The sequence below is a fragment of the Canis lupus genome, chromosome 6 (assembly GCF_048164855.1).
Source record: "Canis lupus baileyi chromosome 6, mCanLup2.hap1, whole genome shotgun sequence".
Lineage (NCBI taxonomy): Eukaryota > Metazoa > Chordata > Mammalia > Carnivora > Canidae > Canis > Canis lupus.
This window is the reverse complement of record NC_132843.1, coordinates 58017223-58037651: the sequence shown is the minus strand read 5'-3', so window position 1 is coordinate 58037651 and position 20429 is coordinate 58017223. Positions and strand designations below refer to the sequence as shown.

Genomic DNA, 20429 nt, shown 5'->3' with positions numbered 1-20429 from the left:
AAAGAATTCCTGTTAATTTTCATTGGAATTTGCATCAAAATCAAGAAATTATTACTTAGAGAACTGTATTTATTCATAAATGTTGTAACTATTAGGGTGATATCTATGCATTAGATACTATTTTGTAATTTACACGTGTGCTGTCTCATATAACCCTTAGAACAAATGCTGTGCAATAGGTTTTTTATAATCCTCTTCATTGTACAGATGAGAGAAATATATCCTAGAGATGAGGTAATTTGCCCAATGTCACAAGATTAGTGGCATAACCACTATCTAAATGCAAGCATCCTTACTCTAGAGCTCATTAAACCTTGGGAGGTGAAAGAGTTTTGGAAGTCATCATAGAATTGAGAATAAAACATTGAAAAGAAGATAAATAGAAACTTGATTCAGAAGTCGGAGGGCATTGATACTCTTCAAGAAGAAAGAAACATCATTCTGGCAGTCTCACATAAGAATTCTGGAGTTAATACCGCCTGGGTTCAAATTTTCAACTATATAACTTATCAGCAGTTTAATCTTAGGCAAGTTTATTATTAACTTTTATATACTTCAGTTTTCTCAGTTGTAAAATAAAGATAATACCTATCTTCACTGATTAAATGTGATAATACATTTTAAAAAGTGAGAATGATGACTAGCACATAAGCACTCAATAGATGTTAGCTGCTGCTGCTGCTGTTAGTAGTCAGATGTGTCATATTGATAATGGATGATTTATTTGAATAGTTAAAGGATTGGTAGAATCAGAAAAGAAAAACAAACATGAAGACTGATTTCTGGTATATCTGGAAGTATCTGCACAAGTGGGACCCACAGGAGTTTTGGTTGTTTAGTAAATGAGGATTTACTATTAATTTGGAATTCAATGCTTCATTTCTTATTTAGAAGAAATGATATGATTTCTCTGATGTAGCAGAGAAAAACCTCTGTGTTAAGTAGCAGAAAACATTAATTTGAGAAAAGTAATTATTTCTTTAGTGTTTATAATATTAGGGATTATTGCTGTGGTAGAAAGGAAATAAAATAGTATTATTTTTAGAAATTAAATCTATATTTGATTGTAATTATTAAAATTTATAAGTTAAATTATTTTCAGGTTACATGTTGCATAGCATGCTTTGTTTTGGGGAACTGTTTAATAATTTTATGTAGAATATTGCACAGGAACAGGCTTTGGCTCTTGCCCCATATAATTTGTTAAATGTGCAGATTTAGTTTTCTCTGCCTTAAATTCGTGCTAATGAAAGAACAAATGAATAGTAGTCTAATTTCATGTGTGTACATAGCAGTTTTTTGGTTCATTCAGTTCCCTTATTTATTTAAAACTTTTTTTAAATGTTCAACCTAAATGATTTTTTTAAAAAAGATGTTATTTATGTATGAGAGAGAGAGCGAGTGCATGTGAACAAGGGTGGGGGAGGGACAGAGGCAGAGGGAGAAGGAGAAGAAAAAGACTCCCTACTGCAAGGAGCCCGACTTGAGGCTTGATCCCAGGACCCTGGGATCATGAACTGAGCTGAAGGCAGACACTTAACTAACTGAGCCAACCAGGTACCCTTAATGTTCACCCTTAAATGATCTTAATATATTGTAGTTTGCTCACAGAATATAAAATTCTTTATAATTTAATTTTCTCAGATATATATTGATAATTTAAATATGAACCTGTCTTTTTCAAATAAAAGCCCAATATGGAAAGGTAGTCACGTATTTTTACCAAGAATGAACCACTGATTTCTTTAAGCTACCTATTCATTATGGATATAGCTAATATGTGAAATTGATTTCCTAGTCTGCCTTTCCATTATGAAATATACGTTTGCCTTTGGAGGCAAATGATTTGAGTGAGAGAGTGAGAGTAGTTATGTGACATATAATTGTACAGCTGTGACTTTCCTTTGTAATTTGGGTTAATGCTGCATAGTTTCAGAGATTTTTTTAGTATTAGATAGGAAAATGCACAGAAGTTAACAACTAAATGAAAACCAATGTAGAGAGCAGATTATGTTTTTGAGCAGGTGGAGAAAACTAGTGTATAGGTATTGGATTATGAAAAAAAGATTATTGGTATTTTAACATTTATTCTATTCCTTTGGTAATTTTCTTTCACATGAGATGATTATCATAACATTTTGGACCTGGAAGGGACTCTAGATAATCTAGAGATAATTAGTCCCCACTCATCTCACTTTGCAGATGAGGGAATGGAGTGATTATAAAGTATGTGTCTGAGGACACATAGCTCTTCAGTGCCATAACAAGATCTCTTAACTGTAAATTTAATTGCTTGCTTGTGCTCTTTTCCTAATACTCTTAAGTCCTTTGTTCCTTAAATAGTGTTCCAAACAGCTTATTAACCTGTCTGAAAATGAAATCGGAGCAAATACATTTCTATATACACCTGTTTTGTGATTATTTCCTACTGATACTCTTTCATGGTGTGTTTAAGGTGGTGGATGAAGAATTTGTAAATTTTTAAAATGTTTGCTGAGTTTTGTTTATGAGTTATGTGTTTATTTGATATCTAACTTCTTGACAATAAATATTTTCTTTGCTTAGAAATTAGAAATACTGGATTTGGATATGATATGTTTCGGATTTACCTTTTCTGTTGCTAAAATAACATGAACACTGAATATATTTTTCTCTCTTCATTTTGCAGTAATATTATTGATTCCACAGAATACAGCCAACCTCCTGGTTTCAGTGGCAGTTCTCAGGTAAATAATATATTTAGCAGTATGATTTTGTGTTACACTGAACATAATCACCTGAGTTTTAAAATCATTGATTAGTCTGCTGGAATGTTCTGTCATAAACGTGACTGTTTTTGAATGCTGTGGCATGGATTAGGAGTTGGATAGTTCTTTTTTTTTTTTTTTTTAAGATTTTATTTATTTATTCATGAGAGACACACACAGAGAGAGGCAGAGACATAGGCAGAGGGAGAAGCAGGCTCCATGCAGGGACCCGACATGGGACTCAACCCCGGGGTCTCCAGGATCACACCCTGGGCTGAAGGCGGCGCTAAACCGCTGAGCCACCAGGGCTGCCTGGACTCGGATAGTTCTGATGCATAAGCAGCTATTTATGTGGTCATCAGTGATGAATTTAAAAATTTTTTTAAGTACTAGTAACATCAGACCTTGAAGGAAATAATGTAAGATGAAATTATGAATAATCAGCACATTATTTTTTCACAGGGATGTTTATAATTTATGAATTACTCATTGTTATGTTGACATGTTAAGCTTTTTTTATGGGAAGTAAACTACAGATTTGAGTAAAATAGACTTCAGCTTCACTTCTCTTCTAATTAATTGTATGATTGTTTTGGCTTTTACTCCCATCTGTAACTCGGGGATGCTGATAATTTGTCAAATCTAATTTTGAGGCTGGGCCTTTTGTTTTTTAACTTTTCATATTGAAATACTTTTAGAATTAGTCAAAAGTAACCAAAATGGTAAAAGCAATTCCTTTGTATCCTTTATCTGGATTGTCCAAATGTTAACATTTGATCACATTTATTTGTTCATTCTCATTCTGTCTTTTGCTTAAATACACATACATTTTCTTTTCTAGATTGAGTTAGGTACAGACATACTGATTCTTTACCTCTAAAAACTTTAGTGTATATTTCCTTAAAAATAAAGGTATTGCCTTATATAATCATAATATAATTTTAAAATTCAAAAAGTTAACATGGATAATATAGTGCTATTGTCTAATCCCTGTAAAATTTAGCAATAGTCCTAATATTATCCTTCATAGTAAAAGGGAAACCATGAGATATTTTTATAAATGTTCATTTATATATTCACTTTATGTGTAGTGTGGTTATTTTTATCAAAGTAAAAAGAAAATCCTTTTAGATCTTTTGGAGCTTTTGTTTATGTTTTTCTTTTCCCACTGCTTAGATGATTACTTCTGTTACTTTCATGGTTAGTTGGTATAACTACTCTGAACATCCTGTGTTATCTTCATATGCATGCATGTATTTGGCCTGTTTTTTTTTTTTTAATAGTAATTTCACAGGTTGCTTTGCAGCTATTACTGAACAACTATGAAAACATCAGATCATCTTGTTTTTATAAGACATATAGGATATATCAGGAGAAATTTTTAAAGCATTAAGTTGAAGCATATCTTAAAAACTTGAGAGGGAAAGGCAGTCTTTGGATCTGGAAACAGGCTTTGCATTCATAGCTGGACCTTGATGTTCTTTTGAGTATAATCTCACAAAATATCAGATACATCCACCCTGTGACTGTGATGAAGTGAGACAAGTAAGGTCACTTTATAAACTGCCTAACTAAGCACAAACAAAAACAAAATCACTGTGCAAGCCACAAAAAAAATACCAGAGGCAATTCTCTCCTAGCTAATATGGACAATTGCTCTTGCTTTACTATTTGCAACTTTAGTTTTACTGTAGTCTTTTGTCCTTCTAATTAAGAAGATGCTCACTCACAGAATTATCTCCACTTCTTGACAGTATCCAATCCAGAGCCCTCCCTCAAACACTGAACATGAACTTGTATCCTGTAAGTTTGTTCTTAACTGAGATACCTCTCTTACCTGTAGTGTGTTGTATTGTTTGTTGGCAGTGAGTAGTAAATAAAAATTGTTCACCTACAGGTGTGTGTTTCTATTGGGCTTTGGCTGCAGGGCATTGACAGTCTCTTTGTAGAGGAACAAGAAAAGGTTTTTCTATTATTGCCCTTTACATCGTATTTATTTGAATTTCTAGCAGTGAGCTAGAAACATGGAAGTTGAATCTGGGTAAAAAAGAAAAGTAATAAGAATAGTGTTTTGTTTTCTGTTTAAATTTTTAGAACAGCACTTACTATTATGTAATAAAGGAGATTTCTGGTTTAAGATGGTATCCTGAGGCATTCAGTATGTTAGTATCTCTTCAGGCTTCACTCACAAGGAATCTCATTGATCTATTACTATCCTCACACTGAAAACTTAAAAGAATGTATACAGGATTAAAAAAACACTTAAGAAGGCTTCCTAGGATCCCTGGGTGGCGCAGCAGTTTGGCGCCTGCCTTTGGCCCAGGGCGTGATCCTGGAGACCCGGGATCGAATCCCACATCGGGCTCCCGGTGCATGGAGCCTGCTTCTCCCTCTTCCTGTGTCTCTGCCTCTCTCTCTCTCTCTCTCTGACTATCATAAATAAATAAAAATTAAAAAATATAAAAAAAAAGAAAAAAAAAAAGAAGGCTTCCTAACATGAAAGTCGCAGTATGCAGAGTCAAGTGTGCCTAAGGATGACATAGGCTGGGTCTTCTGGAAGATTTCAACGTTAGCATCTGCTGGAGGACAGGGAGGTTGTTGAGGAGGAAATCCTTCTAGTATTTATAGGATAAAACTGATAGGACATACTGTGTTGAAGGCCTGCCCTTCATTTCTAGCTGTACTCTTTAGAACAGATAGACCTAATGCATATTGACACAAAAAGGATTGAAAATAGGGGCGCCTGGGTGGCTCAGTGGTTGAGCGTCTGCCTTTGGCTCAGGGCATGGTCCTGGAGTCCCAGTGAGCCGCATTTGGTTCCCTGTGAGGAGCCCGCTTCTCACTCTGCCTCTGTCTCAGCCTCTTTGTGTCTCTCATGAATAAATAAATAAAATCTTTATTTTAAAAAAAGGATTGAAAATAGAGGAATAGTTGAGGATAAGCCTGGCAAATGTAAGAATACTAAAGAATATAGCAAAAACAAAGAAAGAAAAGTGCATACCAAAATAGGACTCAAGGAGAAAAGTGTAAAAGACAACATTTTTTACATAAAGAAAAGGTATAGTTCCCCAATGTAGTAATAATTTGTGTGACATAGCATAAGCATTGGAGTTTATATAAGGCAAAAATTGTTATGAAATTTTTAGAAAATTGATTAAAATTTAAACATGCTGGATGAGTTTGAAGTATTCTTAATTCAAAAATGAATTAAAGTAATGGGCATTAGTCATCATTATTGTATACTTACTATTCATGGACATTAAGGAACTTTATATGTATTAATTACTTTAATTCTCCAAGGTTCCCTGTAAGATAAGTACTATTACTATTATTTTTTGTTTTATTGAGGAGAAAACTGTGACACAGGAAAGTTAAGGAGCTTGCTCCAGGTAATATAACTAGTAAGAGGAGGGTGCTGAGATTTTACCTAGGCATTATGGTTTCAGAGCCTATGCTTTTAAATACTTATTTATTCAACCAACAGATTTTTTTATTAAAATATTTTATTTATTTATTTGAGAGAGACAGAGGACAAAAGAAGGAGCAGGGAACAGGGAGGATTAGAGAGAAAAGCAGGCTCCTCCGTGCATGTGGGGCTCGATCCCAGGATCTTGAGATCATGACCTGAGCTGAAGGCAGATATTTAAGCATCTGAGCCACCGGATATCTCAAAACCAACAGATTAAAAATTTTTTTATTTATGTATTCATTTTTTGAAGAAGTACATGCTATTTACCAGGTACTATTACAGGCTCTGGGGATACATTATTGAACAAACACAAAAGAAAGATCCCTGTTGTAACCAAACTCACAGTCTAGTTGGAGAAATACTAATAGTAATAAAAGTGACTCCTTTGAACAAAGTGGAGGTGAGGGAGCAAACCCATGTGAGTATGTATATCTGGAATTCCCATGTTCTGAGCAGAGGGTTAATAAGTGAACCCTGAGGTAGGAGCATGCCTGACATAGTTTAGAAGTCCCTTGTGGCTGGAGAGGAATAATCAAGGGGAAGAAAAGTGGAAATGAAATAAAACAACAGAGGCCACTTGTTGCATGACTTTCTTAGGCCATTATAAAGACTTTGTGGAATTTTTTTTTTTTTTGAGTGAGATCAGTTAAGCTGGGTTTAATAGGTTCTTGTCTCACTTTATGCTTTGCATCAAAGAATATACATTTTTAAGAAAGATTTACCCATTTAGAGTGGGGGGGGAGAAGGAAGCAGGGAGTGCAGAAATGGGAGGGGGAAAGGGAAAATCTCAAGCAAGACCCTCTGGTGAGCGTGGCCCTCCTGTGGGGCTCAGTCTCAGGACTCTGGGATCATGACCTGAGCTGAAACCAAGAAAGTTAGGTGCTTAACTGACTACGCCACTTAGGAGCCTCAAAGGATATACATTATTGATAATAGTCTTGGAGCATTCAGGAAAGTGGAATGATTCTAAAACAGGATAATTGGTATCGTCTACATTTTGTGAATCGGATCCCCAAGTAAATAAATAATTTAGACAGATAATTTGGAAGAGAGTAAACTAAATTTCTCTGTATACCTTTGTGTCCAAGAGTAGTAGTCCCAGATGGTGGTACAAACAATTAAAAAAGTGATACTACATGTCAAAAATTTTGAAATGTCAGAATTGTCCTCAAAAATTTGTATTATTAAATGGATTCACTTTTAGATGAGAATGAATATAAATGAACTAGACATTCAGCTCAAGAAGCTGGGAGTTTTTTTTTGTTTTGTTTTTTTTTTTAAAGATTTCATTTATTTGAGAGAAGGAGAGAGAAAGCCCACATACATGGCACCAGCTGGAAGAGGGGCAGAGGGAGAGGTAGAGAATCTTATGCATGCTCCGCACCCAGCATGAGCCTAAAGGCGGGGGGGCTCAGTTTCATGATCTTGAGATCATAATCCCAGCAGAAACCGAGAGTGGACACTTAAATGATGAGCTACCCAGGTCCCCCAAAGCTTAAGATGGTCAGTGAAGAGGGACAGATAAAAAAAGAACACATATAAAATGTTTCAGTATATAATTGAGATTGACTTATAATATGTAATAGATTAAAATAATTTGGACAGTACTTATGCATACTAGTAAAATAAATCTGAATGAAATACAGAATTTTTAAGAAAAATTAAAAATATTGAAAGAGATTAAAGCAGTTATAGAACAATTTGAATAGACCAGTTGCCATAACTATTAATTTAATGTGATTCCATAAAAAACTCAATATATTTTTTTTAAGATTTAATTTATTTATTCATGAAACACACACACACACACACACACACACACACACACACAGAGGCAGAGACACAGGCAGATGGAGAAGCAGGCTCCATGCAGGGAGCCTGACATGGGACTCGATCCCGGATCTCCAGGATCACACCCTGGGCTGAAGGCAGTGCTAAACTGTTGAGCCTACCCGGGCTGCCCAAAACTCAGTAGTTTTTTTAAGAGTGCAGAGAGTGTGACCAACTGACTTTAAAGTTCATTAGTAGTATGAATGATTCAGAGGTGTGATAATCACAAGGGTATTTATCTAATAAATCATTAATATGTATTCTAGGACTGCTGTAACAAAAGGAGCACAATAAAATTTAAAACCAAACTGGAAGGTAATGAATTTATTAGCCTGTGGTAGAGGTGGTTATGCAGATCAGTGGCTAAAGTGAGGATTTAAGTAAATGGCGTAAATGGTGTTTTGATAGCCAGGAATCTATTTGTGTAAAACCACTTAGTGTGAGCATCTAGATCAGCTAAGCAATTATATAAATAATAATAGGACTATGGAAATTGAGAAAGAAGCCTGTATTTTACATAAACAGAATTTTAACAATGGACAACATTTAAAAAACTAGGAAAGGTATTTTAAGTATGATAGGCAATTAGTTTGATTGCTTCAAAATAATGAAAGCTTTTTATATCCATTTCATCTTTTTGATAAAAAGAAAAGAAAATGGTAGAAAATGTAAAAGTTTATTTGTAAAAGTTCAAGAAAAAAGAGGTGAAAATTCAAATCATTAGCTCACATATAAAATAATACTTACCTTCCCAAATAATACAAACAAAATATGAAGTAATGTAAGGTTACTAAGCAGTCGCCTAATAGATATGGCTCAGGATTTTTCAAAATTGGAAATAATCTTCCTTGCTGTGTGTGGTTGTGTGAGTTTGGGAGAGGGGAAGAGAGTTGGAAGAATATTTGGCAATATATGCATAAGATGTAAGCAAAAATGTGAATTGATCATTATATAGTTAGAGACTTATTATAAGAAATGATTCAAAGTACTGGTAAAGATTATATGCCAGTATTATTTATATAGATAAAAATTCTGCAAAAATAAATACTCCCAATCATAGTAGAATAGCTATGGAACCTATGGTACAGCTGTAGATTTTATTACCTTTTTAATTAGATCATTCATTCATTCATTCATTCATTCATTCATTCATTATAGAGCGAGGCAGAGACAGGCAGAGGGAGAAGCAGGCTCCATGCCGGGAGCCCGATGCGGGACTCAATCCCGGGACTCCAGGATCGTGTCCTGGGCCAAAGGCAGGCGCTAAACCGCTGAGCCACCCAGGGATCCCTATTACCTTTTTTAAAAAAAGATTTATTTATTCTTGAGAGACACAGAGAAAGAGGCAGAGACATAGGCAGAAGGAGAAGCAGGGTCTCCACGGGGAGCTTGATGTGGGACTCAATCCCAGGACCCCAGGATTACGACCTGAGCTAAAGGTAGAGGGTCAACCACTGAGCCACCCAGGTACCCGTCTCCTAAAAAATCTTAATTGTTCCTCAGTCTTATATTACACTGACATTTTTGAAGAGTATTAAGTTATTTATTTTGTAGAACATCCCTCAATTTGAATTTGTCAGAGGTTTTCTTATGACTAGATTCAGATTATCCATTTTAGTCAGGAATACTACAGAGATGTTATTGTACCCTTTTTGTTAGTTTCTCATATCTGGGTACATATGATATCTCTTTGCTCAATACTGATGATGTTAACTCGGATCAATTACCTGTCAAATTTCGTTATTGTAAAATTACCATTTTTTCTCATCTGAGATCTTAATAAATCTTAGTGAGAATAGTTATTGGTATGGCTATTGCCCAAATGATAATTTTTAATTCCTTATTATACGTTTTAGCATTTCTACTATAAGGAAGATCTTTCCCTCCTCTTTGTTCATATCCTTATGGGTTCGTGGATTTGTAATTCATTCTGTTAATCATTTTGAAACTTAAGTTGTCCCATATTTGTCTAGTTGGAACTCTTTCAAGTTGATTTCCACATCCGTTTGACGTGTTCCTATCATTCTTCAGGTACCTCCTTATGTCGTAGACAAAAAGGTGTTCCAGCATCATCTTGTACTTAACTTGCCCCAGTCCTAGAATCAGCCATGTATCCAGGAAACCCTATTTCTTTTCTTTTAATGGAGAATGTTATGTAAAAAAACAAGATATGGGTTTTAAGTGTGCTCGTTGCTCTTCCAAGTTTCTGTACTTGTAGGCCTTCCAAGTGGACAGAACTAGGAGACATATGTATGTATGTATAATCTATGTTATCTATACAGATATATATATGCATTAATTACATATTACTCACCTTAAGTGATTAATGAAAGGAACACAAAAGTCAAATAGTTTATGCTTCTGGAACAGCTTGATTAAAGGCACTGGATACCATACAGCCAAGCAGCAGGAGGATACTCATTGAAAGGGATGTGGTGATTTCAGGCCTAGCCTTCTTTGTCCTTCCACACTGGGTCACATAGGAATTGCTTTTTCTCCAGGTTTAGAACTACTACTGGCTTGTGTCTCAAGTACCTCAGTAATAGGAATCCAAAGTTGGCTTATAGGCAGGATCTCTTATTTTAAGTTAGTCATGTAGGCAGTACGTTCTAGTTATGTAACCAGCCTTTAAAGCCTCTACTGAAACCAGGTATGAGTCATAAAGTCATTTATTATTACTAAACAATACTGACAGACTAATACATTGCTCTAGAACATCCCACTGACTTATGGTTACAGAATATCATTTATCTTTTTTTAGAGAATATGTTCCATAATGTGGGCAAGAGTCTGGAGATAACCACATGGGCAGTCCAGACTAGCTGAGATTAATCCATGCTTCTCAGTATATAATAATATTTATACAATCATATATGTATTTCATACATGTATAAAACATAAGCATGTATTAAACATGTCTTTCTATTTCTGTATCTGCCCATTAATGGGTGAATGCATAGGAAAGTTGCACACACACACACACACACACACACACAATGGTAGATTATTCAGCCATAAAAAAAAAAAAATCAGGATGCCTACATGGCACAGTTGGTTGAGTGTCTGGCTTTGGCTCAGGCAATGATCCCAGGGTCTTGGAACTGAGTCACTCTCCTTGCTTAGCAGGGAATCTGTTTCTTCCTCTCTCTTTTCTCTGTCTCTGTCTTTCTCTCTAATAAAATCTTTAAAAAAGAAAGAAAGAAAATCTTTGCTACAACATGGATAGACCTATAAGTTATTATGTTAAGTGAAATACATCAGATATTTGGTCAATGTGGCCATTTTTCTTCAGGGATAATCTATATCAACACAACACAAGTGATGAGCATTTCCTTTTGATTTTTAGCCATGTTTATATCCTACCTATATAGCTAGATCTTTTTTTTTTTTTTTTTTCTTATCTAGGTCTTATTCTGAATATGTTCATTCTGATGATTGGCCTTGTAGATTATTTACAGCCAGTTCTATCTGTCCCTTCACTATTAGCATATTTCTTTTCATTTATATTAATTTTATTTGTAAATTTAGTAATTAATATATGGCGATGGGCTAGGTAATGCATTTTTACCAAGAATTAGGAAGCAACCTAATTTTGGATGGATTAGAAAGGAATTGCACTGGGATGCCTGGGTGGCTAAGTGGTTGAGCACCTGCCTTTGCCTCCAAAGTTGCTGGATTGAATCCCACATCAGGCTCCTTCATGGAAGCCTGCTTCTCCTCCCTCTGCCTGTGTTCATGGAGCCTGCTTCTCCTCCCTCTGCCTGTGTCTTTGCCTCTCTCTGTGTCTCTCATGAATAAATAAATAAAATCTTAAAAAAAAAAAGAAAAAAATTGCACTGAAAAAATAAATTAAGGAAAAGTTAAGAGTAAATAGTGAAAAAAGTTGCTATAAAAACTGGAAGGCAGGGATCCCTGGGTGGCTTAGCGGTTTAGTGCCTGCCTTTGGCCCAGGGCGCGATCCTGGAGTCCCGGGATCGAGTCCCATGTCGGGCTCCCAGCATGGAGCCTCCTTCTCCCTCCTCCTGTGTCTCTGCCTCTCTCTCTCTCTCTATCATAAATAAATAAATAAATCTGTAAAAAAAAAAAAACTGGAAGGCAAACTGTTTTTGACTGCTTCTTGTATACTCTTGATTTTTGTTATGTAATCATTTCTCACGTTTCAAACTAAAATCTTTTCTGTATTTCCATTGAACAGATCACTTTTTATTTATTTATTTTGTAAAGATTTTATTTATTTATTCACGAGAGACAGAGAGGCAGAGACACAGGCAGAGGAAGAAGCAGGCTCCATGCAAGGGAGCCTGATGTGGGACTCGATGCCGGGTCTCCAGGATCATGCCCTGGGCCAAAGGCAGACACTAAACCACTGAGCCATCCAGGGATTCCTCCCTCTCCCCTTTTTAAAGATTTAATTTAGAGCAGATCACTTTTTAAAAAAATCTAGATTCTTCTGCTTAGAATTCATGAAAATTATGTTGGTTTTTAAAAAGGAATATATTTCATGAATATGTCATTTAGAAGCACAATTGCAATTAAAGAAACTCAATGGACTGAGCTCTTGATGTTAATTACTAGAACATTAATGGTACTTCTAACAAATTCCATCACTCTGCCTCATGTCCAGAGCTTCGCTTCTTTTCTTTTCTTTTTTAAGATTTTTATCTTATTTATTCATGAGAGACAGAGGCAGAGATACAGGCAGAGGGAGGAGCAGGCTCCCTGAGGGGAGATTGACATGGACTCCATCCCAGGACCCGGGATTACCCCCTGAGCCAAAGGCAGATGCTTAACCTCTGAGCCACCCAGGCGTCCCCAAAGCTACTTTTCTGATATTTGTGTTTATCAATGAGTTGCCTTTTTAGAATAGTTTTACCGTACATATATGTAAGCCTGTATTATTTGGTTTAGCTATATGTAGACTTTCTAAAAATGATATAATAAGTAGTTTTTTTCAGAATTGTTTTTTAGACTTTAGTTCCTGAGTTTAGTAGCTGTTTGTTCTAGTTCTATGGGTGTAGTTGATTCATCAGTGTTTCTGTTTTTGATATTAAAGGCATCTTTGTACATGTCTCCTGATTGTTCAGGTGCAAGAGTTTCCCTAGATATCGTACGTAGGAGAGGAAGTGAGGGTAACAGAGTAGACATATCAATGGTTTTTGTATTCTGAGATATCAAATTCTTTTTAAAGTCTTTTTATTAATTTAAAGCTCCTATCACTGAAGTATATGAATTCTAGTTTCACCACATCCTTGTCAGTAATTAGTATTATTCAACCTCTAAATGGTTGCCACTTTAGTGTATAGGAATATAAGTTAGTTGTGGTTTTATTTTATTTTATTTTATTTTAATTAAAAAAATTTTTTTTTACTTTTTTTTAAGTTGTGGTTTTAATTCTTATTTTTCCGACACTCTAAAGCCAGTATCCTATATTTATTGTCCTTTACTTTATGTGAAATAGCGTTTGATGTCTTTTCTAGGTTTTTTATATCAATCTTCTGTTTTTTTACTTGAAGAAACTTATATATGTATATTCAAAGTAGTAATAACTTGTTTCTTAGGTGTTGCAAATGTTGCCAATATCATCTAGTTTGTATCTTCTCTCTAATGATGAATTTTGATCAACAGAGTTTCTTAATTAAGAATTAAGTTATTCTTCAATTAAGTTATTGAATTTGTAACTTTCATAATCAGTGCCCTTTGTATTCCATTTAAGAAATACTGACCTATTGAGATTATAAACATATCTAGCGTCACAGCACATGCCAGTTTTGTAAATGTCCCATGTATGCTTAAGAAAAATCTGTTTCTCATTGGATACAGCGTTCTATATGTAATTCATTAAATTTTAAAAATTAGATCATATCGATTTCTCTGTTGAGTTGATGAGGTTAATCTTCTGCCCTTTTGGTGGGTTTGTCAATGTCTGTAGGAAGTTTTGCTTTATATATATATATATATATTTGAGGCTGTACTATTACATGTATACTAAGTGTACAATTATCACATTGAAACTTTTACACTTCCCGGTGCTATTTCCAGTTCCATTAATGCTTTTCATCTTGAGTCTGTTTTTCCTCCTTTGATTACATTTGCCTAGTGTATTATTTTTCATGGTATTACTTCCAGGTTTTCAGTGTCTTTATATTTTCAGTTATTTTTTTGGCAGATAGCATACAGTTATATTTTAAAATTCCTTTCTATCACTAATTTAGTATATTTATTACAATTATTGATATAGTTTCACTGTTTTACTCTTTAATGCTTGCTATTTGTCTCAATTTTTGTGTTTTTCTCTTATGTTTTTACCCCCTTTTCCTACCATTTTAATGTTTTAAACATTACCTATTCTGTTACTATGCTTTCATTAGTTATCCTTGAAATTTATCCAAACTTAACACCTAAACAGAATTTAGACCTATTATCATATTTAAAAAATTTTTTTAAATCCAGTATAGTTAACATACAATGTTATATTAGGTCAAGTGTACAATATAGTGATTGAGTAATTTTATACATTACTCAGTGTTTATTCATTTGAGAGAGAGGGAGAGAGGCAGAGACCTAGGCAGAGGGAGAAGTAGGCTCCATGCAGGAGCCCAATGCGGGACTCGATCCTGGGACTCCGGGATCAATGCCCTGAGCTGAAGGCAGACGCTCAACCACTGAGCCACCCAAGTGTCCCTGTATCTCCCTATCTACCTCCCCTTTAGTAGCCATCTGTTTGTTCTCTGTTGTTAAGAGTGTTTGTCTTTTTCTTTGCTCATTTGTTTTGTTTCTTAAATTCTACATACGAGGGAAATTATATGACATTTGCTTTTTTTCTGACTTAGCATGTAATATCTGAATCCATCCATGTTGTTGAAAATGGCAAGATTTTGTTCTTTTTCATGGCTAAGTAATATTCCCTCCACTGTGCCTATGTGTGTGCACACGCATGCGTGTACGCATGTGTGTTTGACATCTTTATCCATTCTACTGTGTGTGTCTCTGTGTATGTGACTTCTTTATCCATTCATCTATCAGTGGTTGCTGGGGCTGCTTCCATAGTTCAGCTATTCAGATAATATTGTGGTAAACCTATGGTAGTTGTATCTTTTTGAATTAGTATCTTCATATTGTTTGGGTAAATCCATAGGAGAGGAATTACTAGATCATATAGTGGTTCTGTTTTTAATTCTGTGTAGAATCTCCACATTCTGTTTTCCACAGTGGCAGTTTTCATTCCCACTAACTGTGTACAAGGGTTCCTTATTCTCTTGTCAACACTTGTTGTTTTTTGTGTTTTTTTACTTTAGCCATTCTGACAGTTGTGAGGTGATATCTCATTGTGGTTTTCATTTATATTTCCTTGATGATCAGTGATGTTGAACATATTTTCATTAGATTTAACACCTTAATTACTTTCCTGAATAATGTAAGTGCTCCAGAATTGAGACTTTTTTCACTCTTCTGATTTACGTGCATTTACTCTGTCTTATTCTTAAGGCCCATAATTTTAATATTCTAATTAATGTTAAAAACAATGTTTAAAATACTTAAAATTACTTATTTGGTTAGACTTCTTTTCATTTTGTGTCTCAGGCCTTCGGTTTCTATTACTGAATTTTTCAAGCACATGATTTCACACTTTTTTTTAAAGAAATGGCTTATAGGCAGTAGTCTTTGTTTTCATTCACATGAAAAAAATGTTTATTTTGTTGCCGGATAGTTTTGTCAGGATTTGAATTTTAGATTGGAGTTGTTTTCTATCCACTTTTTGAGCATAACCAAAGTTCACTCCCCTAGCCTCTTTTATTGCTGTTAACTATTTTAGTTGTTGGTCCTGTCAGGTAAGTTATCTTTTGTGTCTGATTGTTTTTAGTCTCTGTTTCAAATTTTCTGTCCTTTTTTCTTTTATCCTTAGTTCTGGTTAATTCCTTTAGATTTATCTTCTGGCTCACAGATTTACTTTTCAACCTCTAAATCTCAGTTTTAGTGTTTTTTCCTTTTATAGGTATTTGTACATTTAAGTATTGTTCCTTTTGTCTTTGCCCTCCTCTGCATCATTATATTTTCTTTAATATCACCTCTCTGATTCAGCTTCCTCTTTGGTTGTATGTCTCTTATGCCTTCTAAAGTTGTCTTATTCATTTTCTTGTGATCCAAGCAGTGCTTTAAAATACGCTTTTTATCTACTATCTTGTTATTTTATTTATTTATTCATGAGAGACACAGAGAGAGAGAGAGACAGACAGACAGAGAGAGGCAGAGGTAGAAGCAGGCTCCGTGCAGGGAGCATGATGTGGGACTTGATCCTGGGTCTCCAGGATCACGCCCTGGGCTGAAAGCGGCGCTAAACTGCTGAGCTACCTGGGCTGCCCTCTACCATCTAGTTTTAGCAAGGGTCACTTTACAGTGTTTTATTCAAGGTAGTAGTACCTTAATATTTATTACTTAAATACATTTGCAATTGTATAGTTATGGTTAACTTGTGTCATCTCAAGTTCTGGTTACCTGTCTCATCTTTGTGTCTGTGTGCCTCGAGCATAATCATAGATGATAAGCATTTGTAAAAAGAATGGTCATATCCTTTGATTTAACATGGCTTCAGCATATTATATATTGAGGATCATAGATTTTTGTTTTTCATAGATTTACATGCCAATTTCAGGTTTTTTGCCAGTTTACATACCAATTTCAGGTATTTCAGGTTTGCTGGCTTTATATATATCTGATTTAGTTATTCTGATCTTCTAATGTGTATGTCAGACTAGTCTCTACATGTTTCACATTACTGCCCCTTAATTAATTAACCAATTAATTCATATTACTGCCCCTTAATTAATTAAGTTTTAAAAATATATTATTTATTTATTCATGACAGACACAGAGAGAGGCAGAGACACAGGCAGAGGGAGAAGCAGGCAGAGGGAGAAGCAGATTCCATGCAGGGAGGCCGACTTGGGACTCGATCCTGGGTCTCTAGGATCACACCCCGGGCTGAAGATGGTGCTAAACCCCTGGGCCACCGGAGAGCTGCCCTGCCCCTTAATTTAGTAATCAGTATTAACTTAAATATATACTCTGACAATCAAGTAGTGTTTCTGTTATTCTGGGGTCCATATAAGGGTGATGAAAAAGTAATTAGTTTTCTTTTGAACATTGTTTTCTAACAATTTTTTTATATTAAAATCCTCAAAATTGTAAATTTAGCATGATAGTTATAATGATTTCTGTTTTCATTTAATTTGGAGAGTTGAAAGAGGTTTCCTATTTCATTCTTATAAAATTGGCCTTTAGAGCCTATTTGCATATTTTATTTTATTTTATTTTTTGGCTAGAAGGCTTGAGCTTTATAGCACACCATATTGTACCAACCAGGGGGTGGGACTCACCACTTGGTGGGACTCACCACTTGCCCCTGCAGGGCTGCTTTGTCCGCCTACCCCAAGTGGCCCCATCCTCAAGCCTTTTGCCATTAGTAGAACTCCCTCCTCTCTGGCCTGTGGGCCACCCGATTCCTCTCCCCACCTATGCAACCCCCTGTTACCTGAGGTATGGTACCTGAGGTATGGTAATAGATTCACCCCTTCCCTTCCATAGTATAACCTGACTCCCCAGGAATTCTAGGCTAAGGATCAGGACCTGGCCCCCAACTCCTCCCCATGGCCTCCCAACCCTGAGCCTATTTGCATTTTAAAATAAAAATAGAAAAATATGGTCTAAGAACTATGAGTATTTACTATTTGTTGTTATTTTAATGTGTTGACATTTTGAATGTGCAATCATTTAGATATTCTGTGCAGAAAAAGACTGTCATTTGTTCTAAGTTACAAGTGTCTTTTCTTGTTAACTACTTTAGACAAAGAAGCAGCCTTGGTATAACAGCACATTAGCATCACGAAGAAAACGACTCACTGCTCATTTTGAAGACTTAGAGCAATGTTACTTTTCTACAAGGATGTCTCGTATTTCAGGTACATATTCCAGACTTCTTAAAATATATCGAATTCATATGTCAGATCCATTTCTAGCTTCTTATGCTGGATTTATATAAAGTCCTATTTATAAAGCAAAAGTGTGTATTTTCAACATATTCTACCAGAGTGTTCTGGAGGTTCTTAGAGATCTTGAAGAACATTGCTTTCCCATAGCTATTTTTTTTTCTCCATTTAAGAAATTTCAATCTTTATGTAGTGAGCTATATGTAAAGTTAAGAAAAACATCAGCCTTGAATGTGTTGCTAGGAAAAATAAATCCATTCAATTTTCTCTTATTTTTTTTCAATTTTCTCTTATTATTAAATATTATTATTAAATACTAAGTATTTATTAAGTTCTAAGCACTATCATTTTGGGTAACAATAAAAAGATGAACTGATTTGTCTCTTCTTGTCTCTGTGATACATGTTATACAAGTGTATTGGGAATAAAGAAGAATATCCATTAATATAACTTAGGAATGAAAAATCTGTGTCAAGTTGAAAATGGAGAAATGGAATGATAGCTGTATGGATTTTATAGGATTGTATTTAGTTAAGACTAAAATTCATTAACTAAATAAGGTAATTAGAAACATCTTCAACATAGAGGAAATGACTTATGCAAAGTCAAGGACATGTTAGCATTGGATATTTTCATTGCTTTCAAAAAGTAATGTAGTTCTGCCCTCAAGCTGTGAGTTTTCTCAGTGTCTTTGCTCATCAATGAAGTAGAGACATTAACACCATCCCTGTGTTTTGTTTTATTTCATTGTTTTTTAATATTTATAGGGGATGTAAATATATCTATACAAAATACAAAGATGGTATAAGTTAGGTGCTCAATTAGACACATTGCTAAAAGGAACAATACAAGAAACAACAGGTGTTGCTGAGAATGTGGATAAAGGGAAATCCTCTTTTATGTTGGTGGGAATGCAAACTGGTGTAACCAGTCTAGAAAACAGTATGGACGTGCCTCAGAATGTAAAAATAGAACTTGTGATCTAACAGTTGCACTAGTAGGTATTTACTCAAGGATACAAAAATACAGTTTTAAAGGGGGTGCATGCATCCTGATGTTTATAGCAGCATTATTAACCGTAGCCAAACTATGGAAAGAGCCCAAATGTCCATTGAGTGATGATGAATGATAAAGAAGATGGGACATATATAAACAATGCAGTATTACTTAGCCATCAAAAAGAATAAAATCTTGCCATTCAGAACAATATAGATGGAGCTAGAGTGTATTATGCTAAGCAAAGTAAGTCACTCAGACAAATGCAAATACCATATAATTTCACTTATATGTGGAATTTAAGAAACAAAACAGATGAACATATGGGAGGAGGTAAAGAGAGGAAACAAACCATAAGAGACTCTTAAAGATAAAGAATAAACTGAGGGGTGATGGAGGGAGGTAGGTGGGAGACGTGCTCGATGGGGAATGGGTATTAAGGAGGGTACTTGTTTGTTATGATGAACACTGGGTATTGTATGTAAGTGATGAATCGCTGAATTCTCCTGAAACCAATATTTCACTGTGTGCTGACTGACTAGAATTTAAATAAAAATTTGAAGGAGAAAAAAAATCTACTTGTTGTTTTAGACCTTTGTACAAGTTCGCCTTAGGGTGGTGATGGAGGAAAAAGAAGATTTTCATAGGCAGTCTAGGAGGGAGCCAAGATCTGTTTATGAATGTGTATGAAATTAATGATCAGCAGTTGTAAAGATGGAAAGCTTTCATTGTATCATATTGCCTAGGAATTGAGACACTATGGAGCCTCTGTAATAGTCTGAAAACTGTAGTAGGAAGCTGTGAAATTGAAAATGGTTTGAGACCTACATTCTGATTGGCAGAGGGCTCATATTAACCCTGTTAGATTTTGTTTTTGGTACAATGTTGAAATACAGCCTAAAGCAAATGGCAGACATTTAAAAGAAAAAGAGAGGAAAGAGAAATTGGGAAGTAATTTTTAAGTAACTGCATGCTGTGGCATAGTAAAGGTGTATTCATATAGACCAATTTATTTTGGGGATGTAAGATTACTGGAAGGTAGAATAAATTAAAACCAGGAGGAAGGCTTGATTTCCATTTTTATGGGCATGGCTCTCTTGTACTTAAAATATGTTGTCCTTAGTGTGTAAGGAGTCTTAAGTTTATCTTACTGAATTTTCACACTGACTACACCTATATTGCTGAGTATGAAGTTCTTCCTAGTGCCTTTGACTGTGAAGAGGGAATTTTAACTTCTACAAAATGGAGTTCATAATATTTGATTATCATTTTGTGTATTTTTAGATGAGAACCCACCTCCCTCTTTTTGACTTTCATTTTTAAACTCTGAAAATGAAAGATGAAGATTAAGAGATTAATGCCTTGGACTTTTAGTTGTAACTGAAAGAGAAGTAAATTAAAAAG

At 35.0% G+C, this 20429-nt stretch overlaps 1 protein-coding gene across 10 annotated transcripts in view; it reads left to right on the top strand.

Moving 5' to 3' along the window:
• Positions 1-20429, top strand: part of COP1 (COP1 E3 ubiquitin ligase) — a 242753-nt gene that overhangs the window by 83774 nt on the left and 138550 nt on the right. For all 10 annotated transcript variants that reach the window (XR_012033052.1, XM_072830730.1, XM_072830729.1 and 7 more), the window contains 2 exons: positions 2669-2726; positions 17888-18002. Coding sequence is in view for 9 of the 10 variants with exons in the window: in XM_072830730.1 (XP_072686831.1) it covers positions 2669-2726; positions 17888-18002 (173 nt within the window). In the remaining variant the exon portion in view is untranslated. The remainder of the gene's footprint in view (positions 1-2668; positions 2727-17887; positions 18003-20429) is intronic.